Raw genomic sequence first — 27691 nt, 5'->3', positions numbered from 1 at the left:
GACAAACGGACAAGCTCTTAACAAAACTGAATTAGGTGACATTTGACCCTGATGCCCTTGTCTGTTAAACTATTGTCTACCTGTCCTTCTCATTACCCTTTGGACCACTATAGATCCCATTCTTGCAAATACACATTTATTACACTAAATTACCTATAAGCTATTTATTATTTTTGTTGTGAACTTAACAGTGAGGCAGGGCATTTGCAGGTTCAGACAGTGAAGGTCCATCAAGTTCATGACTTGTCCAAAGTCACAGAGCTTGCAGATGTAGGGGCAATGACCAAGACTCCAGGCACTATGACTCAGCGTGCTGGGGTCCCAAACTCCATTTCCCCAGGACTTGACAGATAATGTCAATGAAGGAAGCTAGCCAGGTGGAATATGTGGGGCACCGGGGAACGGGAGGCCTGGAGAAGAAGGCCAGCAGGGACCCAACTCTACACTAGACTAGAATCACACTAGGAGGGAATACAGACTCCCTGAAGGGCTTTGGTTTCTCAGAGTAGTCCCCCGAAGTCACCGGCTGAGAAATCTCTGGCTGCTTCAAAGCACGTTCAATGACACGTAACTAGTTTTATGATGTGTCTATACGCCAAGTGTTCTTAGGTGCCAGGGAGATGGCAACGAGCAAAGGAAAAAGGCCCCCACTCTATGGAGCTAACATTCGGACTACCTTTCCTTCAAGTGATGGAGCTCTTCAGTGTGGGATCTGCCATGACTTCTAGATCATTTTCTCTGCCCCTCACCACAGCCAGGCACGGTCTCTAATATACTCTGAGGTTCACCTTTCTTTAATAATGCCTGTCTTCTTCGGCCTTGGACCTTGTTTTATTTATAATTAATGGCTGACCAGTTTTTACATTTTGATGGCTATCATTTAATATTTATGAATGAATCAAAATGCATGCCCTCCCTCTCAAAGCGTCAACACCATTCTTAAAACACACATACTATATAAATATATGCCATGTTTGGAGCACAGGTTAAAAACATCAGAACTGAGGGGACATCTAGGTGACTCAGGCAGCTAAGTGTCTGACTCTTGATTTTGGCTCAGGTCATGATCTCACAGTTTGGGAGTTTGAGCCCTGAATCTGGCTCTGTGCTGACAGTGTGGGGCCTGCTTGGGATTCTGTCTCTCTCCTTCTCTCTCTCAAAATCAGTAAAATAAACATTAAACAAAATCATCATAACTGGGTCCCCTGGGTGGCTCAGTCATTCACCAGCTCTTGATTTCAGCTCAAGTCATGATCCCAGGGTCATGGGGTCGAGCCCCACATCAGGCTCATGCTCAGCATAGAGCCTGCCTGGGATTCTCTCTCTCTTCCTCTGTCCCTCTTCCCAGCTCACATTCACTCTGTCTCTAAAATATAATATAATATAATATAATATAATATAATATAATATAATATAATATAATATAATAACATAACAAATAGGGGGTGCCTGGGTGGCTCAGTCGGTTAAGCATCCAACTTCGGCTCAGGTCATGACCTCATGGTTGACAAGTTCAAGCCCCGCATCAGGCTCTGTGCTGACAGCTCAGAGCCTGGAGCCTGCTTCGGATTCTGTGTCTCCCTCTCTCTGCACCTCTCCTGCTCACGCTGTCTTTCTCTCTCAAAAATAAACATTAAAAAAATTAAAAACAACAAATAATAAAAATACTTTAAAAAAAACCCAAAACATCTGAACAGGCTTGAGTCCCACAGATAATGGTCGTTCTTCCAGCAGTAGGAGCCCCTACCGTGTGTGTCAGGCACTATTTGTGGATACATCTGTGAAAAAAAAAATAGACATAAACACTGTCCTTGTGGAGAGTGGTAATATGGTGGGAATATTCTTCTCTGAAACTAGGACTGTGTGCTACTGGCAATGTGTCATGTGTGATCAAGCCACACCTTAAACATGGCAAGAGGGCTTCGGGAGGTCTAAGAAGAAAGGGAATGCCTTCTTCTCGCTGACTTCTCGCTGACTGTGTGTCCAATACCTGAGACTCCATGAACCAGATGGAGAGCTGGACAAAGGACCGAAGACATCACATAGGAGTGTACAGAGTGCCGTGGATGCTCCAGGGCTTGACATCCGCTGAGAAGCCGGGGCATGAAACGGAAATACAAAGGAACGCTGCTCAAGACACCTGGGTGGCTCAGTTGGTTAAGCCTCTGACTTCAGCTGAGGTCATGATCTCAAAGCTCATGAGTTTGAGCCCTGCATCGTGATCTGTGCTGAGAGCTCAGAGCCTGGAGCCTGCTTCAGATTCTGTGTCTCCCTCTCTCTGGCCCTCCCCTGCCCACTCTCTCTTTCTCTCTCTCTCAAAAATAAACATTAAAGATTTAAAAAAAAAAAAAAGAACACTGCTCTATCGTAACAGAAAGGCAGCTACTGAGTAAAGACAGCCAGCCCTCGGCTACTAACCGCGTCCCGACTGAGGGCAAGGCAGGACAGGTGTCAAGAAAGACACTGAGAATATAAAATGAGGCAGCTTCCCTTGGAACCTCACTATTTGATCAGAGTCGAGATTAGGAGCTGACAAGGGTCATATCCAAATTACTCATGAGGCAATGACATCATCATTATATGAAGAGCCACTAAACTGTCATCAATTTATGAAGTACTGAGGACTGTGGAAATTCTGAGTGGCTATAGTTGCCTCAGAAGGGGAAGAGTGAAGGCATATTATAAATTCCACTTAAGGTTTTTAAGATATTCTCTGTCACATCTGTACTAATAAGCCAATATTTGGGCCTGTGTGTGTGTGTGTGTGTGTGTGTGTGTGTGTGTTTTACAGCTTGTGGACGTATTGTGTATTTTGTATCTCCCTCTCCAGCCCTGCTGGAGGACAGCAAAGGTGTCAGAATTTCTGGATGGAAGGGCCTTTGGGAATCATTTGGTCTACTGCTCTGCTGGCTGCAGGAATGACCTCACATCCTTCCAGCTAAGACTGGCCTTCCTACGAGACTTCCAGGGGCAGGAAGCTGAAGGTCTGATGAGGCAGCCTCTCCCACATTCAGAAAACTTCCTTAGCAAAGTCTTGCCCTCAGGCCACCCCGCTTGGGGCCTCCAGGCCGCAGTGCAAGGTTTTACTCCCAAGACGGACCAAACTAAACTTGAACTTTATTTAGCACCTGCCCTGCCCTAGAAGCTGCAGATCTCTCGTTTCTGGGCAACCTTCAGGAAGCCTAAGCTGGAAAGCTAAATCCCGTCTCAGCATCGCCTGCCTCCAGGGGTTTACTATGAAAGGAACAGAATCTTCCATTGCCATATTTAGAAACCATGTGTCAGCACCTCTAAAGGGCACATACACTGTGAATGCTCACCACCACCGCTCTCCCCCAGACAGGCAAACCCCACTCATAAGATGAGAACAAAAAAGAAATGTGATCCATCACAAAGAAAAAAAAAAATCTGTGCATGGTTACAATAAATCTCTTTCCGTGGTAACAGCATGAACATATTTGCAATCGCTACAATTCATACCAGGCCATTATTTGGGGGCACACTGTTAGAGATGCTTCATCCTGTGCTGCCAACCAGATATCACTACCTCGGGAGGTCTCAGGGTGTTCAAGACCAGACTCACCGCGACTCGGTTTTCCTCCCTCTCCAACTCTGCTGCCTTGGGGTCCATTCAATTAATGCTAGAAACCTCAGTGCAAATCCCTGATTCAAAATTATCTACTAAAGAGCAACCGTGGGCACCTTTCTTTCATCGACTTTTGTGATCAGGATTGCCAGCTGTTTACCAAACTCATTTCCTCTGCTTCCACAACACGAGAAAGCTGTATTCTCCAGCCTTGCTTGCCATAGATGCAGTCAGAATAGAAAATGCTGGGCAATGGCATGTGAGTGGAACTGATGTGTGCCATCCTCAGGTCGGGCAGTCCACCATCTCCCACACTCCTTCCCATTCCACCAGCCGAATGCGGATACCCAGGGCAAACTTGAAGGCATGTGCTGAAGACCCACCCCCCAGATCCCGCAATGACCGTGTGGAGGAGATAGTCTCTCACACTCCTGGTCTGTGAATGACAAGTACAACCCATTGTATGTGAGCAAATGTTTTTTGATGTTTATTTGGTGGTTTGTGTGTGAGCCGTGATGTAAGAAATCCATCTTCTATTTCCAAGTCATTCATTTATTCATAAACATTTCTCAAACACTTCCGGAAAGAAGCACTGGGGAAATAAAAATGACTGAAGGAGGTCACAAGACTACGTAAACCAGAAATTAAAATTCAATACAAATGATCTCAGAGCATTATGTATCTCAGGTTAGTCACGGTGGAAAAATGTGAGACTTCATTTTGAATCCTAGGCTAGTAAAGCTGGTTAATCTCTTTGTGTGGTAGCATCTTCATCGGCAAATGGAAGCAATGTTCCCTTCGGTCTTACCATGATGGATTAAATGGAATGAGACAATGTGTATGAAAGCATGTGGTCAACTATATTGTACTTTTCACATGTTAATTCAATTCACTGTACCTGTCCTAATCTGGGACTTGTTACTCATGAAATAATGTACTAGTAGCCTCACTCAAGTTTGTACCCAAAATCCAGCCTATTCTTAATACCTGGTGAAGGTAACTTTCCTCAGTCTGAGCTCTGATTGGTCATTTCCTTATTCAACAAACTTTCTAAAACTCTGGAACGCTTACAAGATATAAGTCAAACTTCTTAGCTCAGTGTTCAAGGCTCTAAGAAACATGATCCCACATTGTTTTTTAAGTCCGTATCCAGCGCTGTACAACTCCTGATTTTCTTCTCCTTTATCCATCCTATGTCCTGGCTACACACATCATTTCTCCAATGTGCCACATTTGCTCACCTTTTTCACTTTGTCTTATTCTCAGCCTGGTTTTGTCCTTCACAACCATCCTTCCCACCACTGCCCCCGAAACACCACTATTTCTCAAGGTCCAGCTCAAATATCACCAGGTCTCATAAATCTTTCTACAAAAACACTCTCCTTTTCCAAAAAAAACTTCACCCTCCTCTGAGCTACCACAACCTTTGTCTGATACTCTTTTCTCCTCTACTGTTGATAGCACTTGCATTCTGAATAGTTTATTGTCTTCAGGAAGGAAAAAGAAAAGGGAATGTAAGCATTTAATGAAGACATGTGTTACACTAAAGAAAAAATTCAGTAGAGAGTCAAATTACTTTTGGTTGGATCATCAAAAATAGACAACTTACATGAGTAGGGGAGTTCTCTGGATTGTCAGAAAACTATTCCTATGCTTCAGGATCTATTATATTCAGACAGCATATATTATATGCTTTATGAAAGCTATTACATGGAACTTTCATGTTGAAAGTCACTTTTACAATAAATTTAATCCTATCAGCAGAAGAGTAGAAGTAAAGTTCAAAGTCATTAATTCATTTCCCCAGTCAATTCTTCACAGATTTTAGTTCAGTCTTATTTTAGAAAATGAGAGAAACAAATAAGTTAAATTGACCCATTGATACCATCTAAGCATAAAACCTGTGAGTTACTATTTTTAAGGAAATGGCCATGAGTGGCTAGTGTTTTCATTCATTTGCATATAGGCAAAAAAATATATTCACTAATAACAAATAATTTAAGTCACTCTATCAACTGAGAATTTCATTCGTTTTCTCTCTTAGGATTAAAAAAGGGGGGGGGTTACTGGATACGGTATGCATATCTTCTCATTAAATAGTGGGAGACTCACTCTGTCCAGGCTTTGAATTCATGAAAATCTTAACAGAACATAGCATTATACATACAATGTAAACAGTAGCTTCTAACAGGCATTCTTTTAACAAACTGGGCTCAAGTAAAAGTAAAGCTCCTTGGAGATCTTTCTCTAAAGACCAGAGAAGTATTCATTTACATCAGCCAGTGAGCAAGAGGGTAGGGAGGTAGCAGGAGTTTTACAAGGGATCAAAAATCCTAATCCTTTTAGGGAATTTAAAGAGTTGTCCTGCAAATACCAGGATATAAAATAATGTGTGGCAATGCATATTGTGGTGCTTTAACACGAATTAGAAAATATTTTCTAGAAATTGTAATAAGTTGTATTATAAGAGGTGGATCACATTTTGTACAATTTAGCAGATCATCTCCTGAGAAAGCGACAGGAAAAACCATCACACACACACAGGAGTTACACAACTCATCACTGGGCATTAACAGAAGCATAAATAAGATGAACTGAATGGTAGGAGCACAGCACATATTCCAGGTGCTCCTGTAAATCATCTGTAAACGACTCAACCAGATTCCTCACTCTCTCTGTTAACACTTAGACGACAATTAGGAAAGGACTGTTCACTGTGAATTGCAGAGTCCCAAGGGTTCCATACTTGATGCAGGGTGTGGGGGAAGGGAAGGGAGAGACCCAGCAGCCAAGGGCCGGTGGCACTGGAGTGCGCTTACCTCCAGAAGTGAAAAGCGAAGAGAGGACTACAGGGGCTGCCTGGGCTGGTTGGGGTTGGACTCAGGCTCCTTGGAGTGAGACTGAAAGTTAAAATAATGTCATTCCAATGGGGGAAATGGTGGCAGTAAAATAGCAATGCTCATCTAAGCGACCATGTTCCCTTTAGGCCAGAACCACGGTGGCATGCCTACCGATGCCCTTAGGTAATCAGCTCATCACCTGCCTCTTTCCAGCTCTAAAATAGAGAACAAGGGCAAGGCTTCCTACTGAAACTGATTTCCTTAAAACTACTGCTGCCATTTGCATTTGTGCCTTTTCTTGGTCACAAAGCTAACGTGGTAGGTATCTTCTGTGGTGTTTGCTGGGAAAACTTGGCCCTGCTTTACTCACTTGGTATATTCTATTTCTGACCAACAATCAATTGTAAAACTGTAGAACTAGAGGGAAGTAGTTACCAGACAATAGAATTCAGGTTAAATACAGTGGTTTTTAAAAGGCAGAGCAGCAAACATTTCCAAATAGGAAGATATGTTTTTAAGCACTTAGCAGTGAAAAACACCCAACAACATTTTCTGTAATCCCCGGGGGCAAAGGCAAAAAGTGTTCTTACACTTATGTTTGTAATAGAGAACTTCAAAATTTCTTACATATACCTATAAATGATTGTACTTTCTCGAGAGGTTTTTTTTCAATTTCATCTGTCAAAAGACCATTACGGTCTCCACCCCCACCAACCTATCCAAACAACCAAGCACAATGACCAGCCAGCTCTCAAATATTCATCAGAGTGGACAGCCTATGTTTCCTTGAATTGTTTTTCCTTTTGGACTCATCTCTCTCTTGTTTTAGGGAAGACACAAAACTTAACATTTGTCACATATCTTACTTATAAAAATTTGACCCGTGGATCAAAGTATGAAGCTAATATCCAATTATTTCCAATTATTTTTACATCGCCAAATCAAAATTAGAATCAGCTAGGTACTCTGGTACCAACTCTTTGGCTCAAGTGAGCAGACAAATGCACACTATGGTGCAATGAGTTTCTTAAAGAATATTCTCCTGCCCCTGTACTGGCCATGACTACACCACACCATGTCTTTCTATCTCAGAGAAGGGGTCTTGGAATGGAACAGTACACTGGATGATTCAAGCTGGTTGTCCCCTTTACTGAACAGAGAAATGACAACCGTGGCTAAAATCAGACTTGGGTTTATCACATTTTCAGTTCCATCCTTGTTTCCCATCATATGGATAATTGAGACTTGGCTGTATTCGTCTTAAACTGAAACATAGAATTACTGCTCAAAATGCTCCCACTTATTTAATAAAATGTTTCAACAAAGTTGTTTTTTTTTTGTTTTTTGTTTTTATCTTTTAAAACCATTCTCTGGTTTGGTGGCAGTATTTAAGAAACTAAGAAATTGATTTCCTTATACAGTCAGAGCACGTTCAAAAGCCACTGCTCTTAAACATGCTGTACTCTAACTTAGCAGCTCATTGGAAAGCTCTCAGGAATGTCTACTGACACAGACGTGATTTAACCTAAGTACAGTCTTATCTGTCCCTTGTGTTCTGAAAATAGACATGCATAGGCATGGAACCCACTCTGTGTCTCCAAGCTGACACAGGTATCCGTGTTACCAACTATTTCTGTACTTACTCCAATTTCTACACTTAAGTTGAGAAAAAGAAAGAAAAAAGCGACTTACTTTCTCAGAAACTGTTAAGGCCACACATCCGCCATCTAAATATCAGAGATTTCTGAATAAATTAATGACTCATTAATGTCTGAAATACATATGTATTTGATGTCTCACATCCAGAAATTTCAATTTTTAAAAGGGGAATCAGAAAGTGCTTCGTGGTGTGTTATTGGTAAGTCAGATGGGAAATCGAGTTCTGTCTACAGAATATAAAATATGCTACCGTAAGAGTGATCGCTGCAAGGCCTACGGAATACACCCTCCTGAAAGAAAAACAGTACAGTCTCATGGGAGAACATTCAAAAACTATGCCACATATGTGGTGTATTATAAGGTCCCCAGATAATTAAAACAATAAACATTAAATCTGCTTTTAATAAAATGAGTGATAAGATTTCCCATTATAACATTTCCAAGCAGTGGTTAGAAAATGAATTTACCCCAAGACTATAGAATTACCTTTCTCTGTGAATGAATGCAAAATTAACTATGTCTACCTAAGAGTGACTTTACATTTCAAGGTAAGCGAAATGCTCAAAGTGTTATGCTAACACTACAATGACATTTAAGAGTGATCCCTATTTCTATTATGTCAAGCTCCTTAGGGGGAGGAGTAATCGATTTTAAATGCACAGTAACATTTAGAAGCTAGACTCAGGGGGTGTGGCCTGAGCCAAAACAAAATCCAGGGAACCCCCTGTGTTTGGCTGACCCATATGCACTGTGTCATCATTGACAAAGTCATAAAATTTGTGGCATACCTCAGACTCTCAAATTACGGGCAGAACATTTGATACAACTGAATTTGTATATTGAGAAGTTACTTTCAAATGTCTCCTTCTAAAATGGAAAGATGCTAAAAATGAAAGAAAAAGGCGTAATGTGAAATGATACATACTAAGTCCAAAAGACAGCAACAAGGAAGTGGCACAACCAGAATCGGGGGTTAGTGCTCCTGGGTCTTGAACACAGAAGCATAGGCATCTGAGTGAGCTGTGCACTTCCAGAACGCTAGAGAGAGGAGGGGTACGTGGAAGAAGGAGTGCGTGCCACTGAGATATTGCATATGGACAGTGAGGGCTGAATGCCACGGTGGAGGTGGAGATGGGGACAGATGTCAGGGCAATAGGTAAATACCACTTGGATGTGCATTATGAAAAATGCCACAGCTAGCAAGAGGGCTGTTAAGAGCCCTCTAACTTTTTCTAAGTGAGTACTTGTTAGTATAAAATCAGCGTCAAATTTTAGTGCGAGAATTGATTAGAAAAGTATTCACATCACTTGAGATATGCCATGTTTTTTATTAATTATTTAATTATGAAGTCAGTTCCCTCGTATGACGCATCTCCAGAATTCAAGAAGAATAATTAGTACTCAGAACGGGGCACAGTACTCTTCCTGCAGGCTCTTCCTGGAAGTAATCGAGTATAAAATGATTTGGATTGTATGAATCTCAACTGACACGCAATTTTCCACCTTTATTAGGAGTTAGAAAAAAGGGCTATTTCTATTTTTCTACCACATTTCTATTTTACTGTTTATTATGGTAAGTGTGCCAAGCACAGACTTCTGCATCTTTGACTAAGAGATTTAAAATAAAAATTTGCTGACGCTTCCTGCATCACAGATGTTTAACTTCTGCGCCACAAATTAGATGTGGGCATTTTCATGTGGCTACATCAGATTAGAAGGCAGTCGGATGAGTTAATGGGTTAAAAAAAAAAATAAAAACAGCTAAGCAAACACATATCTCAACTAGGTAAACACTGCATGCGGTGGCTGGAGACAGTGCAGAGAGGATTCAAAATGCACTACAGTTCATTAATATTCTGTTGCACAAATAAAACATGGATCACATCTAATGAATGTTACAAATAACCCTTCTCTTGTACTCTAATCCATTGTAATGTCTTCTATTATTCAATGCAGACAGAGGCCTTTCTTTAGAAAAAGGCAGCGTGGGGATAAACAAACAGTAAGAGAGGAGAAAAAGACAGCTACACCAAGGCCTGCTGATACATTCTTTCACAATGAGCTGTTAAGATGTTTCCAGCACTGAGGTTTAGTAACTTTAAATATGCAAAAAAAAAAACAAAACATAAAAAACAACAACAACAACAACAACAAAAAACCCTCTTCTCTTCTGACTGCAGTGCAAAATGCAGGGTCTGGGTTTCCACATGAGCTGAAAACAAATGCCATGCATTTAAGACACGTTCCTTCACCTCACACTGCAGTGCTCTGAGGCTGTCAGTACAAACAAATGCTAAAGAGCTATTGGGCGCAGGAAAGCGAGTGCCATGCAGAAAGCATTAAAATATTAAAGACAGACAATACTTACTCCAAGGTCAGCCCCGGAATCTGTAGCCTTTCCCGCTGGGCTTTCATGGTTGTTATATGTTACCACACTGTATTGTAACCAATGCACACATTCCCTGCCAGCGTCCCGGCGATGACAGAGAGCCAAAACGAACCTCTATAAAGGACTGGACTAAGAATCTCTCTAGGGGGAGGGGGATCCTGCAAGTTTGGGTCCTTCCACCTCTAGCCGTAATCAAGAGATGTCAGCCGCCTTCCTCAGGTTAACGGCAGTGCACACAGCACTGATTTCGTTAAGGGAATGAGGCTTTCAGCTCTGCATATCAAGTAATTGGTTTCTGATTTTTTTTTTTTTTTTTTAAACAAAGTCGCTCCACTCACAGACCCAGTTTTCACCTCGGTGAGATGAAAAGTCCTTTCATCCTGCGGACTGGAACAAAACAATAAAGCAGCAGCATCGTACTTGTGAAAGAGTTTATCTCGGCAAACCTCAACCATTCCCCATCTCCCAGGGACGCGCTCAGAGAGAATCCGGACACCCTGAGGAAGTTCCGCTTACTCTTTCCTTGGTGGAGTTAACAGAATCACTCATGTGCCACAAGAAAGACATGGGAGAATGGTGCCGAACGAAAACAATTAGATTTTTTTCTATATAAGGCAATCATCAGAAAGAGGAATAAACTAACTGTGTTAATTTGGGGGATGTTGAACTCTGGTGTGAGGCAAAGCCTTGTGTGAACAGGCAAAACCCTACAATGGGAAATACCAAGTGGAAATGCGAGAGATAGGAGCTTGTATTTCTATTTTTGAAAACTGATTGTTAGGAACCTCACAGCGCTACTACACTTGACAAAAGCAATCAGATACGATTAAGGAAGCAAAGGGAGAACGTATGTTTTGGAAGCCTGAAAGTTTCATCTCGTATTTATTTCAGCAACACAATGTTTCCTTCTATCCATAAGTTGGGACTAAGTGTACTTGCATTGTGGTGCAGGAAGAACATAGCTGACTCATTTCTTCTGGTGTATTTTAAAGTGTTTTAAAATTCAGTAACCAGTGGTCTGCCTAGAAGTACTTGATCAAATGAAGTTTTATTTTAGCAAGAATATTCAAGCACTGCTGCTAGCCCACAGGCACACCGCAAATCTGTGATCAAGCGGCTGTGTTCAAGCGGTTACATTTCAAAGTCTATGAAGTCAAATTCCATCCAAACACAGAGGAAGAAAACAACATACACCTAGGGGCAGTACTAGGGTTAGATTCCGGGGTATTTACGCCCGGTTAGATTCCGGGGTATTTACGCCCTATCCCAAAGGCCTTCACTGGCAGGGAAGCCATGTGCAGTTGTTCAAGGCTGCACAAAGGTGCTGGGCAAAAAAGTAAGTGAAGGCTGAAGTCCAGCCTGCTTCCTACTTTGCCAAGCCTGCTGCATGGCTCTGGGCAGCTTCTACCCCATTTTTTTTTTTTTTTTTTGCATTTTCACTAAGTTACTCTCAGCTTTGTACCCCTCTAGAGGGTCACCTGTTTCTAATTCTACAAAGGTACATGTGGGCCAGAGAAGGTTCATAAGATATTCCTGGAACCCTTCTCTAACCCCTAACCTACCAACACGGTCTAGGGTGTTTGTTAACGAGGTGACAACTTCTCTTTCTGTGGGGGCTCACAGAAAACTAACCAATCCTACCTTTCAGAGGCAACAAATCCATGCTGGGATTACGGTCATTGGCTCATGATCATTGGCAGCCAGACAGAATGTAAATAAGTCATTTAAATTAATATGAAAAGCATAACAATAAGAAACAATAAAGATATAATAGAACATAAAGAAGGGGGGATCAACTCTACTCAGGAAAATCAGGGATAGCAGAAAGGAAGTATGGCACAAGCCAGGTTATGAGAGAGGAAGGAAGGAAGGAAGGAAGGAAGGAAGGAAGGAAGGAAGGAAGGAAGGAAGGAAGGAAGGGGAAAGGAAGGAAGAAGGGAAGGAAGGAAGGAGGAAGGAAAGGGGGAAGGAAGGAAGGAGGAAGGAAGGAAGGAAGGAAGGAAGGAAGGAAGGAAGGAAGGAAGGAAGGGGAAAGGAAGGAAGGAGAAAGGGAAGGAAGGAGGAAGGGAAGGAAGAAGGAGGGAAGGAAGGAAGGAAGGAAGGAAGGAAGGAAGGAAGGAAGGAAGGAAGGGGAAAGGAAGGAAGGAAGGAAGGGGAAAGGAAGGAAGGAAGGAAGGAAGGAAGGAAGGAAGGAAGGAAGGAAGGTTCCACTCTGCCTCCCAAAAAGTTAAATTCTCTAAAGTTTTTAATCTCTTAAAGTACCTCATCTTAGGAGACACATTAGAATTTTATTCAACAGACTTCTCTACACAGGTCTTAAGTGAATTTCAGTTCCATATTACCAATGGACCACAAAATATTTTCACTTGAATTTCCCTTTAATACCCTTAATTTAAAATATCCAAACCCAAACTCCCTATCCTCCTGTCCTTGCCAAATAAGTTTCCCTGCAAGGTAAAATGTCCTGACTCTTACCATTCTTTCCCCCCTGAACCATGCTGATCCAAGGGTCCTAACCAGGCTGGATCATTATAATTTCCTTGTGACTGATCTCTCCACTTCCTCCTTGACATTCTCTACACTTTGTTGGCTACACAGATTCTAGAGTGATCTTTTCCAGAATATCACTCCTGTGTTGAAAACCCTCCAAGAGTTTCCCTCTCATTCTGTGTAAAAGCTAAAAACCTAGCAAACGTGGCCCAAACCCCAAAAAACCAAGCATCAATAGTTGTGACAATGGCAACATATTAGAACATTAGAACATTAGAACATTAGAACATTAGAACATTAGAACAGTGTTTAAGGCCAGGAGTTCAAGGGAGGAAGGGGGGAAGGAGGGAGGAAGGAACCAGCCAGCCTGGGCCCCTTTTAGAAGATGCTAGGGAACTACCCCATTAATTCTGAAAGCTGGAAAAGGGAAAAATCAACCACTTATCTTGATTTCCCTATGAACTGCACCTCACAGATGAAAAAATGATTCTTTATATAAATATTCCAACTGGTAAATAAAGAAGGAGTGCTACAATTAGAGTATCATCATTTCTCAAACCCTAATAAGTCAGTGGATTGTGGTCATGATCATGATGTGACTATAGCATCATAGAGAGACAAGTGGTTGTTCTATGCCTCTTGGTACAACATAGGCGAAGCAGTCTTACTAAAAAAGCCACACGACCCGGATATAATCAAGCCACTACATCAAAGCATCAATTTACAGTATATATAGGGACAAAGAGAAGTGATCAGCAAAAGAGCTAGCCTGGGAAAAGCAAAAACCACAACACAGGACCTGGTTTCTTAAACCAAAATGCTCAATGCGGGGAGTGAAGGAGACAGAGGGGTTAAACGAGACTAAAGAGACAAATCAATGAATTGCAACATATGAACTTGTGTGTCCTGACACCAAACAAACACATAATCAAATACCTGGAAATACTCAGTGTAACAGACACACACACTGACTGGATATGCGGTAATATTATTTTAAGAATAATATCAGAGGGTGGCACCTGGGTGGCTCAGTCGGTTAAGCATCCAACTCTTGGGTGTGGATTCATGATCTCATGGTTTGTGAGTCTGAGCCCCTCAGCCTGTTTGGGATTCTCTCTGTCCATCCCTCCCCTGCTCGCTCGCTCTCTCAAAATAAATAAACAAACTTAAAACAATTTTTAAAAAGAATAATACTGGAATCAGGATCACTTTTAGCTTCCTAACTTTTAGAGATACATATAAAAATATTCACAGGTAAAATAAAGTGTCTATGCTCCGCTTCAAAATAATCTGGGGAGGGAGAGTAAGATACCATGTTGTATCTAATATTACTATTTATTAGATACACAGTAATCTAATATTAACATTTATTAAACCTGGATAATGGGTATGTGAAGGGTTCAGTATACCGTTCTCTGCAGTACACGTCTGAAATTTTGTTTGTTAAAAACATTGAAGCGTTCTTACCATGCCTACAAAATTTCACAGGGCATACCCACACCCACCCTCCCTGGCCTCCTTCCCTGCAACTCCTTTGTTTCTCACTGTCCTTCCTGTACACCAAACACATTTCTATCTCATGGCCTCTGCGTTTACTGCTTCTTCTGCCTCCAACTCTTTTTCCCTGACATGTCCAAATATCCTACTCCTGAATGTCTTTTACAACCCCCCGAGGAGGCTTTTTAAATTCCAAGACCCACCACCGCCCTCCCCCGCCCCATCTACTGTTTCCTTCTCACCCTGATATATTTTTCTCCTCAACATCTATCACTGGACATATTTTATATTCATTTATTGTCTCTCCCCTATAAAAATGTGGGCTCCAAGAAGGTGTGTTGCAACTCCAGTGTCAACAGCAGTCCATACAAATATTCAATAAATATCTGCTAAAATTTCAAACTACACTACAAAGCTGTAGTAATTAAAACAGTATGGTACTGGCCCCCAAACAGACACATAGATTAATGGAAAAGAATAGAGAGCTAGGAAATCAACCCATACTTCTATGGTCAATTAATCTAAGACAAAAGGGGCAAGAATATACAACAGGGAAAAGACAGTCCCTTCAACAAATGGCGCTGGGAAAACTGGACAGCTCCATGCAAAAGAATGAAACTGGACCACTTTCTACCTCCATACACAAAAATAAATTCAAAATTAAAGACCTAACTATGAGACCTGAAACCGTAAAACTCCCAGAAGAAAACGTAGGCAGTAATTTCTTTGACGTTGGCCTTGGCAACACTTTTCTAGATATATCTCCTCCGGCCAGGGCAACAAAAGCAAAATTAAACAATTGCGATTATACTAAAGTAAGGAGCTTTTGGAGAGTGAAAGAAACCATCAACAAAATGAAAAGGCAACCTACCGATGGGAGAAGATACTTGCAAATGACCTCTCCCATAAGTTGAAAGAACTCATATGACTCATGCAACAAATAATCCATTTAAAAGTAGGCAGAGGACCTCAATAGATATTTTTCCGAAGAAGACATAGAGATGGCCAACAGACACCTGGAAAGGTGCTGAACATCATGAGGTAGATGCAAATCAAAACCACAATGGGATTATCACCTCACACCTGCCAAGATAGTGAAAATAAAAAACACAAGAAATAAGTGTTGGCAAGGATGTGGAAAAAAAGGAACCCTCACGCCCAGCTAGTAGGAATGCAAGTGGGTCCAATGACTGTGGAAAACAGCATGGAGGTTTTCCTAAAAAATTGAAAACAGAATTACTATAGGATCCAATAATTCCACTAACGGCTATTTATTGAAAGAAAATGAAAACACCAATTCAAAAAGATATGCATGCCCTTTTGTTTAGTGTAGCATTATTTCTAATAGCTATGGTATAGAAGCAATCTAAGCGTCCATCAATATACTGACAAAGAAGATGCACTGTGTAAATATGTTATACACATGTATATGCACATATATACACATATACACACACAGCCTTTTCATTTTGTTGATGGTTTCTTTCACTGTCCAGAAGCTTCTTATTTTGGTATAATTGCAATTGTTTAACTTTGCTTTTGTTGCCCTGGCCGGAGGAGATATATCTAGAAAAGTGTTGCCAAGGCCACGGTCAAAGAAATTACTGCCTACGTTTTCTTCTGGGAGTTTTAGGATTTCAGGTCTCATATTTATGTGTGTACATATGCACACACAGCGGAATATTACTAAGCCAAAAAAAGAATGATTTTGCCATTTTCAACAATATGGATTGGCCTAGAGGGTACGTGAGGTAAGAGAAAGACAAATACTATATGATTTCACTCACATGGGGAATTTAAGAAATAAATGAACAAACAAGTAAGAGAAAAACAAAAAAATGAGAATCTTAAACACACAGAACTGGTGACTGCCAAAGAGGAGGTGGGGGTGGGGGTGGGGGTGGGTAAAACAGATAAGGGGATTAAGAGCACACTTATCTTGACAGTGCATAATGTACCGAATTGGTTAATCAGTATACTATGCATCTGAAACTAATATCATACTGCAAGTTAATTATACATCAATTAAAAAAAAAAAAAAGGAGGTGGGGCGCCTGGGTGGCTCAGTCGGTTGGGCATGCGACTTCGGTTCAGGCCATGGTCTTGCGGTTTGTGGGTTCGGGACCCACGTCGGGTTCTGGGCTGACAGCTCAGAGCCTGGGGTCTGCTTCGCATTCTGTGTCTGCCCCTCTCTCTGCCCCTCCCCTGCTCATGCTCTGTCTCTGTCTCTCAATAATAAACAGATGTCAAAGAAATTTTTTTTTAAAAAAAGAAAAAAAATCTGCTGAAAGATGAATGAACGACCCTCCCTATAGTGGTGAAACTACCGACTGAGGACACTCGCCCTCCCTTCTCTTGTAACTATAGCTCTCCACAGTATTAGATAACTGAACTGTGTCTGCAGCTCAGAGAGCGGCATCCACGAACCTGGAGAATCAGGATGTGTTCAGCTACTACATACAGACCCAGAAAGGCCCCTGCCGGCTGGAAGGCAGAGACCCAGGACTAGTTGCGCACACACGCGCACACAGGAGGAACCTACAGTAACACTAGAGTCTCGTGCAATGTGGTGGTGGGAGGTGAGGAGGACACTGTTCTAAATCTTACTGGTATAACTGAGAAGACATATGCACAAGGCTGAAGCTAAGCAGCTTTCTACAGTTACAGGGAGGGAACACCACTGTCTCCTTAATGGTGGAAGTCTAGATTTTGCACAAATGCACTGACATGGCTTAAGGCTAGGTCCTTCTACGTAAACTCTACAACAGTGGTTCCCAACCAGAGATGGAAATGTCTGGAGACATATTTGGTTGTCACAACTGGAGAGAAGGGGGTCGCAGCTACTGGCATCTTGTGTGCAGAGGCCAAGGTTGTTGCTAAACATCGTACAATGCACATACAGCCCCTCACAATCCCGAATTAACCAACCACAAATCAATAGTGCAGCTCTAGAAACTCTGCTATAAAGTTAAGGGCCAATTTCTGCAGGACGCACAGCATCATCAACCAGTTTTAAACATTTTGGTTCTGATTTCATTACACTTCGCCTAAGGAAAAAAAATGCTGTATTATTGTTTCATTTTTTATTCCCTATTTCTTCTCTCGGCAATATTACCAATGTAAGCATATGTATATGCTTCTGTCCTGTTTTCAGGGGGAAAGACTTTTTATAGCTAGAGCCCCAGAAGTATCTGTAAGTCACAGAAACCTAATTAACAGTGTCTCCAGGCCACACCCGACCAGAAACCTAGATAGGGAATTTTGCAAAGCAAGGTGGACACAATCCTGAGGCCAGAGCGTCTTTTTCTATATATGTTCAATTATTTACACATTCTAAAAGCTATGCATGGTTGAGGAGAACTTTCAGAAAAGGTGCATGTGTATTTTTTTTTTTTAATGTTCATTTTTGAGAGAGAGAGAGAGGGAGAGTGCGAATAGAGGAGGGGCAGAGAGAGATGGGGACAGAGAATCCGAAGCAGGCTCTGTGCTGACGGCAGAGAGCCCGATGAGGGGGCTTGAACTCATGAACCACAAGATTATGACCTGAGCCCAAGTGGGATGCTTAACCGACTGAGCCATCAAGGTGCCCTGCGTCATCTTCTTTTATCACTCACATAATCCAGTAAAAATCACGTTATGAACAATTTCACTCTCTCATTTCTGCTACCATTCATTTCACGCATTTCACTCAGCAGTCGGTGTTGTAAGCATACCAGATACAGGAGCAGGCAAGACAGAAACCCACCTGTGGAATCCTCTTAAGTTGGGTAAACAAAGTAAGCACATAAATAAGATTGTTTCTGATAAGGACAGGTGCTGTGCAGGTGCCATCATAGGTGACAGGACGGTCAGTGACTCTGGGAGTAGATAGTGCCTTCAGGTCAGGGTGGGGAAATCATAGTGATGCAGGAGCTTCAAAGGGAGAATGAAAAATGGGGCTCAGTCAGCTGAGCGTCAGACTTCGGCTCAGGTCATGATCTCATAGTCTGTGGGTTCAAGCCCCATGTTGGGCTCTGTGCTGACAGCTCAGAGCCTGGAGCCTGCTTCCAATCCTGTGTCTCCCCCTCTCTCTGCCTCTCCCCTCACTCTCACTTTGTCTCATTCTGCCTCTCAAAAATAAATAAATGTAAAAAAAAAAAATCCAAAGGGAGAGTGAAAAGGATGAAGAGTTTCAACACAGCACCACAGGCAGGGAGAACAGCAAGTGCAAAGCCTCTGAAGCTGGGTCAAGGCTAGGTCATTTAATGGCCATGAAGAAGGTCATATGTCTGATAGGCAGAAATGGAACACATTTTTATTAAGCGTTTATATAAACCATGGCATTATAGGGGATGCAGAGATGAATCACTGGTAAGTCTGGTTCTTAGGAATGATATTCTTTGGTGAAGCGGGGGGAAGGATAGAATAAAAGTTTAAGGAGGGACCAGTTTTATGTTCTGCGTGCCAAGGAGATGAAGAGTCAGGTTTCAATGTTATGGCTATCTTTAAGAAGTGGAATTAACTTTTCAAGCAGGCCTTTGTGAGATGCAGCCAAATGGCGTCTAAGGATTCTCCATCACTTCACAGAGCAACTTCAGAGAGTAAAATGAAGGTGTCTGCATGTGTTCATTCACCGAAGAACAGAGATTCAATGCCTCCTATGGGTGTGATATTAGTGAAGCAAGGTGACTTAGGAGAGGATCGTGTCTCAGAGGGGCACAATGACTGAAGATCAGGACAGAAGCATCTTCCACTCCCTGTCCCTTTTCTCTCTCCTGCCCTCTCCTGTTCTTCCTTTCCGCAAAATAAGACCCTTTCTTACAGTTTATCACTGTCATCTACATAGGTTGCTCAAGTTACCTTAAGACATAAAAGGTACTGAGGGATGCTTGGGTGGCTTAGTCGGTTAAGCATTTGGTTCTTGATTTCGACTCAGGTCATGATCTCACAGTTCGTGAGTGTGAACCCTACATCTAGCTCTGCACTGACAGCATGGAGCCTGCTTGGGATTCTCTCTCTATCTCTCTCTGCCCCCATTCCCACTTGCTCTCTCACTCTCTCTCAAAATAAATCAACTTTTTTTTTTTAAAGAAAGGGGCTTCAGGGGTGCCTGGGTGACTCAGTTGGTTGAGCGTCCGACTTCGGCTCAGATCATGATGTCACAGCTAGTGAGTTCGAGCCCCACATCAGGCTCTGTGCTGACAGCTCAGAGCCTGGAGCCTGCTTCTGCTTCTGTGTCTCCCTCTCTCTCTGCCCCTAACCCACTCACACTCTGTCTCTGTCTCTCTCAAAAATAAATAAACATTAAAGAAATTTTTTTTTAAATAAAGAAAGGGGCTTCTGAGGTACAAATCATGTTCTGTTTTTTGACCTAAGTGCTGGTTACATGGATGTGCACAGTTTGTGAAAATCCCTCAAACTTGTGAATATGGGGATTCCTACAAGTCTCAAGCTGCATCTTTCATAAAAGCAAAAAATCTATTTTAGAGCTTTTACAGCTTTCTCACACACTTTTCAAACATACTCCCTCTTTTTAGAAAGTTATTTATACCCTGCTGCATTCCACACAGGATTTGAGGCAATACATAAGAAAGCACACATACACTACTAAATACCATTTAATAAAGTAACAAATGAAGTAAAAAAAAAAAAAATTAAATCAGAACCAGAAAAAAATAGAAAATGGAATAAAATGACAAATCCAGGGGAAAATATGCAGAAAATACAGCATCCTTAGGTACAGGGGTAAATTTTACAGAGCTACCTGAGACCAAAATAATTAATTACTTGCCTCACATTACGCGTTTACTAAGTGACTGAGGCAGGACTGTAAATCAGATTATCTGACTCCAACTACTTCATTTTATTACAGTGCACCATCCTTTTCCAGATCATAAAGTACAGACATTGAGTTATTTGACCAAATGATTCCAGGAACATTTTTCTAGGTGATAGACTCAACAAATTTGATTCACACCAAAATCTGATTTCAATGGCATTTTAGGAAACAGATTGCATCAGGTTAGATACATGTCAGACACATAACCCAAAAGGTAAGCTGGAGGTACTCATTAAAAAACTCCGTCAAAAGTGGACAACACACAGAAATATTAAGTTAAATTACACAGGACTTGGGAAAAAGCTGTGCAAACTATAAAGCACTTCCCGGAGGAGGTAACTGACAAAAAAAGTTTTTCTATTTCCATACTCAGCAACACCATGATTATCTCCTGCTTGGACGGATCATCAGCGGTATGGAAAATTGTCCTACCCTCAATATTTTCCATTTTTGTTAACTGCTTAAATATATGTGGCCTGAAGAACTTTATCTTCCTCAGAGAAAGGCCCTCTTTAATAGGCCATCCTAACAATGGGTGATTTTTAATTTTTTTTTTAATTTTCAAGTTGTGAATTATACAATTAAATACTTTTCTTAAGTGAAGTTCTGTGAGATTTTCATAAATAGATGCAAAAATCTCTCCACTTCCAGGATTCTGGCTGACCACTGAAGGCGGAGTGGTATCTATTTCACGCTCGTTCTCCATGCACTAGCCTAACTGTGTCCTTCACAGCAGACTCACATTCTGAATCCTTAATTTAAGAGACATCTATGGTGTGGATTAAGGATGAGAAATGTCCCTTTTCCCCTTCAAAGAGAAAAAAGGCAAGAAATCAGACAACATTTCTGAGTCTAGGACAGGAAAAGATTTCTTCATTGATCCAGAGACAGGATCTTAAGAAGAAGCCACAGCAAAGGATTTCTTTTTTTAAAATCTGGGACCAAGAGCGGGCAGGTGAGTCAGAATTACAGACGCCTAAAAGAGGTAATGTGAAGATTCACAAGTAAAAATCTTACCTTTTAACTAGGAAGGGGAGAATGGTAACTTTGAATTAAAAAAATATGAAAACATTTTTTTAATGTTTATTTAGTTTTGAGAGAGAGTGACAGAATACAAGTGGGGAAGGGCCAGAGAAGAAGGGAGACACAGAATCCAAAGCAGGCTCCAAGCTCCAAGCTCTCAGCACAGAGCCTGATGAAGGGCTCAAACTTATGAACAGTGAGATCATGACCTGAGCCGAAGTCAGATGCTTAACTGACTCAGTCACCCAGGCAGGGAGGATGATAAATTTAAAGCAGTCAAAAAAAAATTCAGATGATCAGCAGCAAATTTTAAACATAAAAAAAGCTATATACAAGAGCTTAGCTAAGTTCTTTTATGGAAACCTTATCATCAACATTTATGGACATTAAGTTTTGAAACCTGGGGAAGACAAGGTATAAAGAAAGGGCACAAATGGGTGCATCATCAGTGAAGGTCACTCTATATTCTTCTACAAATGCTCATCTTTCTGAAATTTCTTTCCCTGATATGTCTTGCAAATTCCAAGTCAAATACACTGTTTGGTTATAAAACGTTATGGCGATCTGAGAATCCATTAGAGATGACCCATATGTGTGTGCTTCTCTGCTTTTTAAACTCATGCTAACAGAAAAGCTAAATAAATAAATAAATAAATTACAAAATCATGTTAACAAAGTACCAGAATTACATGAACGGCTGCAATGCATGCTATGGAGACTAGCAGAGCAAAGAAATGTTACTTCCTTTTTATTCCCCTCTAAATTTTTTTTTTGAGTTTTTAGTTATTTATTTGAGGAAGACAGAGACAGCATGAGCGGGGGAGGGGCAGAGAGAGAAGGAGAGAGGGAGAATCCCAAACAGGCTCTGAGCTTCCAGCACAGAGCCCGACATGGGGCTCGAGCTCATAAAACCATGAGATTGTGACCTGCGCCAAAACCAAGAGCCTGACACTCAACCGACAGAGCCACCCAGGTCCCCCAGAAATGTTATTTCTTTATATCACATGTTTGGTAACTATCATTCCTTTAACTCACATTTATAGAATACCTACTATCGTCAAAATACCACAATAAAGAAAATTAATATTTCTTAGCTTTATTATAAAATGTTTTCTTGGTTTAAAAATAGAATTTTTCAGAAAAGATATTATTGGCTATATTCTGGGGAAGAGAGGGAGGTAGGGACATTTGGTCCAAACTTATTTGCCTTAACAACAATCTTTTTTTCTTTCAACTTTTTTTCCCCAATGTTTATTTTTGAGAGAGTGAGCGAGTGGGGTATAGGCAGAGAGAGGGGGACAGAGAATCCAGAATAAGCTCTATGATGTCAGCGTAAAGCCTGATGCGGGGCTCGAACCCACTAACGTGAGCCAAAGTTGGACACTCAACCGACTGAGTCACCCAGGCACCCAACAACAGTCTTTAAATTGATTTTCATCCTGATATCCCAAATTCTACCAAGCAATAAAAGGGATCAACTAGAAGACTGGAAAGACTCAGGTTTGCTTTGCCATCACATCTGCTTGAATTTAGGCATTTTGTGTCTGCGAAAGAGAAAATTAGGCCTTACCCCTATTTTGATTGGTCAAGCAATGCCAAGAAATTTCTCTGTTGTTGTTAATGTGACATTTTCACATCTTTGCCAATGTATATCTTGTAAGGTTTTTAAGAAGAGTGTATCTGGTCTCATCTCCCTCATTGTCACTATTTTCTCCCAACTTGTAAGAGCTGTACCCCAAGTACAATCAAACTTGACCTGTCTGGCACTGTGAACCCAAAAAGTAAAACTAAAAAGAGAATAAAGTTCAAAGCACAAATTTACTTTTTGGAAACATGAAAATCCTTCTCCGATTCCCCTATCTTCCAGAAAGAGCTAAATAATAGTCTAATGTCTCAATGCAAATACAGCACCTTTTTTAGGACCATTAGGAATTGCTGAAATCAGCATCTTACAAAATGCCAAGAGCAAAAACCTTTGCAAGAATATCAAGTGATCACTGAGGTTGATGTGGAAATGGGTCACCTGAAAGCACAAAATATACATTCTATAAAAATATGCTCAAAAGTGTTTTGTAAACTATTTATTTTATCCTGAGCAGAACTTGAATTTTAAAAATTTGTAACATTTGGGTTGTTCATTACCTTCTAATTGTTTTTCTTTTAGCTAATATTTAGGAGAATATTATTTCAAAAACTCCTGAAAACATTATTAATTTCTAGTATTACACTAAAAGCTTCACATTTGTTTCTATTCCATACACTTTCAAGTACTGGTATTCTTATTCCCATTTTATAAGTGAGGAAAGGGAGGTGGAAAGGGAGTAATTACATTGTCCAAGGTTACCCAGCTAGGAAGAGTAGAGAACCTTTAACAGTATGCTCTGGATAATTTGCTGAGATTGCTTTCTGTAGTCTAATGGAGGACTGATTTGACGAATGTCTTTTTTTTTTTTTAATTTTTTTTAACATTTATTTACTTTTGAGAGAGAGACAGAACACAAGTGGGGGAGGGGCAGAGAGAGAGGGAGACACAGAATCTGAAGCAGGCTCCAGGCTCTGAGGTGTCAGCACAGAGCCCGAAGCGGGGCTCGAACCCACCAACAGCGAGATCATGACCTGAGCCACAGTCAGACGCTTAACCAACTGAGCCACCCAGGTGCCCCTTGACAAATGTTCCTTAAGTACTGGAAGGTGCGATGGAAATATATATCTGTATTTATAGCATATAACATTCAATACAGATTCATTCAGATCCTAATTAGCTTTATTTTTATTTACTTCACCTAAAACTGACAATATTGTGTTAAAATGTCTACTCCCTTCCAAAAAACAATACCTCCTATAACAGTATATGGAGCATTTTTGGCTTTCAGGATTGTTGAAGGATGTCACTTGTTTCTGAAATGGTATACTCATGGAAGGGTGTCACAGCATCTTACTTGTCTCCTAGCACATACTCTGTCACACAGTAGTTACTCAAAGTTTGTGGATTTGAATGCAGACTTTTCCTTTTCCAAAATAATTATCTTCATTCTCTAGTGGTACATTTGTTTCTAACCCCCATTTTTTCCATATTCAACCATTTACCACAATATTCATTGTTCATCCCCAATATTATTCCCCTTAATATGGGTTACTATCTATAAACACATTATACATTTTGAATTATCCCATTTGGCTTTCTGGGTAACATCTAAAGTTTATTCCTTGGTTAGCACTTTAAAATTTAAGTAAACAGGAAGGATCAATGATTTCAACTGCTTGAAATCTCTATGATCAAACAGAACTGCAAATTTTATCCCAGAACAAAATGCCTTTCTTCTACTTTACTAAATTAAAATATTTAACTCAACTCAAATATCACTTGTGCTACTGACTTCCCAATCTAAATTAGAGCCACCGTGATCCTCACCTAGAACATTCTGCTCCTTTCCTTCAGAACATCTATTAACCATCAGGATACATTTTTAAATAAAATGTGTTAATATAAACCACATGAGAGCAGGGGTCATGCCTTTTCTGTTTATTATTTTATACAAAATGCTTGACTACACATAGGAGGCCTTCAATAAATGCACAACAAAGAGTTAATTATTACTTGACAAAATTATTACAAGTATAGTCACAGTGGGGGAAGGCATCAAATTGAACTGAGGGATTCTTTCTAGAAGGCTTAGTTACCTCCTTAGTTGGAGGAATCAGGATCACTCCAGGCTACCGTGACAAGTCCAACATACCACACTGTACTCAACTCCATTCCAGCCACTGATACATCAGGCATCATATACAAAAAAGCAACCGGTAACCCTGTGGCCTGGACACTGCTTTCGGGGGAAAGCTGAGAGCTACCTTGGTAAACAGAGAGAGGCTCAAGGGCTTTGCTCTGCCTGTACCAGGAATGGAGAGGGGGTGGAGCCAGCAAAAAGGCTTTGGATGTCAGCAGGTGGGAAAGAAGAAGTATAAGATGACAAATGTTGGTAATTGGTCATCATACCAAACAGCTGACAATTACTCAAGAGAAACTACGGGGGAATCTACACAGAGAGTTTGTAAGTAAACACCAGTAAGGCCGTACTTACCCTTTTCCCAAAAACCTACAACCTGGAATCACACTGTAAGTATCTCTTACCATCCCCACATTCCAACAGAACTTAGTCTTTGGTTCCTTGACAAATACTCCAGTTTGGAACACAACATGGGTTCTCACCTTTGCCTTTCCTTTTCTGTCTGCTCAGCCCACTTGGGAACTCAGTCTCCAAGCATTTTATAAGTGCTGTATGCCAGTGGTCTCCTCCATCAGCTCACTCCCTTCTTTACAGACGTGGGACTCAGAATGGCATGAGACCTGTGACACTTGCTTTGTGGATAAGAAGGACAGTCACTTCATAAGAGAGGCCTGTCCTCCAGATATTCGATTTTCCTTTTTATCTTGCAGGGGAAAGAAAAAGCAAATACCCCACATTGCACAAGGTAATGAAATAAGCGTTCATGTATTTCTACCAATTTCATTCAATTCCAAGTGCCCTTCACACATCAGAGACCAAAGTCTCCCCAACAGCAGGATTCTTGAGACTCAGCATTACAACATGAATGGACCCATGAACTCAAATCCAAATGACAATTCAACTCTCTCTTACTGCAGGACCCAACCGGGCTGGGTAACACGCACAAGCTTTAAGGGTTATTCTGTCTCTTGCCATAGAAAAGGCTCTGCAGGATGGGCAACGATTATGGCAGAGAAGAGTCTGGAAGTGTCAGTACAATAATTCTTCCAGAAAGAAAAGACTGCAGGGTAAAGCGGTCTTGAGCAATGAAGTGAGTGGGAGGCTAACTTCCAATATCTAGATGGTGGAGGAGAAAGCTTAAAATACTTGATATCCCTAAGAAATCAGAGAATAGTGTTAACCCATTCCCTGGTGATTTCTGTAAAAGTACAGGCTTGAAATTCGATGTGCTTTATGAGAAAATGTAGAGGAGAGAAATGTTCATACGTTTTTCTTTATGTGGAGATGCACACAGTATGGGAATTAAAAGAAAAGCTGTATTCCTTTATATCAATGTTCCCATGACACATCAGCATCAGGCAGAAACTCAGGGCTGGTCCAGACCCTACAGGGACCATAAAAGTCACCCAGAAAAAAATATATCCATTTTCCAGGGTCCTACTTCTTCTAGGGCAGAAACAACAATAAAGAATTCAGAGGTGAAAAGAATTAGTACATCATAAAAAATAGGGAAGAAAAATAAAATACTCTCCCACTGACTGTCCCTAAGAGAATTTACTCGCACACTTAAATTTATGCAGCAAGTTACCAGGAGCCTCATAAATACTGAACCCATAATCAAACTGTAATCATTCATTTTATTTACATTTCATTAGGGGACACTAAGGTAATGATCTTCGAAAGATTTTACTTGCAGCCAAGGAAGAGGAAGTAGATATCCTAAAGGGGGGGGGGGCGGGGAATAAAAAGGGGATGTCATTTGTCCCAAGGGCCCAGAATTCTTAAAAACAATCTGTTTAAAAAGTTACCACGTGCTTTTTATATTTTCCCACTCATAACTGCATCCTCAATTATTTTGACTCCACGTATTACTTGAGAGGTAAGACCTGAATCTATCCGACGGAGGAATTTAGATTGAACTTGGAGCATTACATGAGAAACAAACAAACTTCCATGAAACAGAGGCCTGCATCAGTAATTTCTTATACACCCGGCATATTCACCGTATATATTACCGCTTGTCATTTACTGTTGGCAAAATGCATGACAAGCTTTCAGGCACCTGCAAAGCAATTTGAATAGCTGCACCAAAGGGCAAGAGCGGCAATACACTGAATGAAACATCCAATGCCCGCATCATGCCTTTGAAGGCTGTCAGCCATACACGTTGAAGAACCTGAAATGAAGATCAAAAGGGAACAGAATTCATTTATTTATTTATTTTACCAGAGGTGGTGAAGGAAAAGAAGGTAAGACTGAGGATCTAAAAAAAAAAAAAAAAAAAAAAGTTCACATTTAGGCAAACATGGCTACTTTGTTCCCCGGATTCATCAGGTTGGACGATTTCATCCCAGGTCACAAGGCAGGAATGATGCTGGGGTAGGAAACGAAGCACCGGCAACAAAAAGTTCAAGAGAAAGAAAACCCGGCCTGCCTTCCTTCCGTTCTTTCCCTCCCCAGCCTCCTTCGCTCTGACCTTCCTCACCTACAGCTCCTCCTGTATTCCAGTCATGAACATCACCTCAATTCTCTTGCACACATCAGCCTGAGCGTGGCTCCCTCTTCCTGTGGGGATTCCCTGGGAACCGTTCACGTCTCCCCTCTTTTCTCAAGCTCGTTGTAAAGACAGGAAGAACGTGATGGAACTCAAGATGGGCAGGTGAA

The 27691-nt window shown here is 41.1% G+C and overlaps 1 protein-coding gene across 16 annotated transcripts in view; it reads right to left on the bottom strand.

The window, feature by feature from the left end:
* Nucleotides 1-27691, bottom strand: part of MAST4 (microtubule associated serine/threonine kinase family member 4) — a 565494-nt gene that overhangs the window by 204104 nt on the left and 333699 nt on the right. Inside the window, exons 1-2 of one of the 16 annotated variants that reach the window (XM_045061538.1) lie at nucleotides 10454-12370; nucleotides 6406-6486 (exon numbers count right to left, since the gene is read on the bottom strand). The exons of 14 other annotated variants lie outside the window; for them this stretch is intronic. In XM_045061538.1, the coding sequence (XP_044917473.1) occupies nucleotides 6406-6486; nucleotides 10454-10500 (128 nt within the window). In that variant the 5' untranslated portion in view covers nucleotides 10501-12370. Of the gene's footprint in view, nucleotides 1-6405; nucleotides 6487-10453; nucleotides 12371-27691 lie in introns of those variants that run through there. One more of the 16 variants, XM_045061558.1, reaches the window with a different exon arrangement.

Source organism: Felis catus, chromosome A1 (genome assembly GCF_018350175.1).
Source record: "Felis catus isolate Fca126 chromosome A1, F.catus_Fca126_mat1.0, whole genome shotgun sequence".
In the NCBI taxonomy this organism is placed as follows: Eukaryota; Metazoa; Chordata; class Mammalia; order Carnivora; family Felidae; genus Felis; species Felis catus.
Note: the sequence above shows the minus strand (reverse complement) of the source record. Positions and strands in the feature narration are given on the sequence as shown.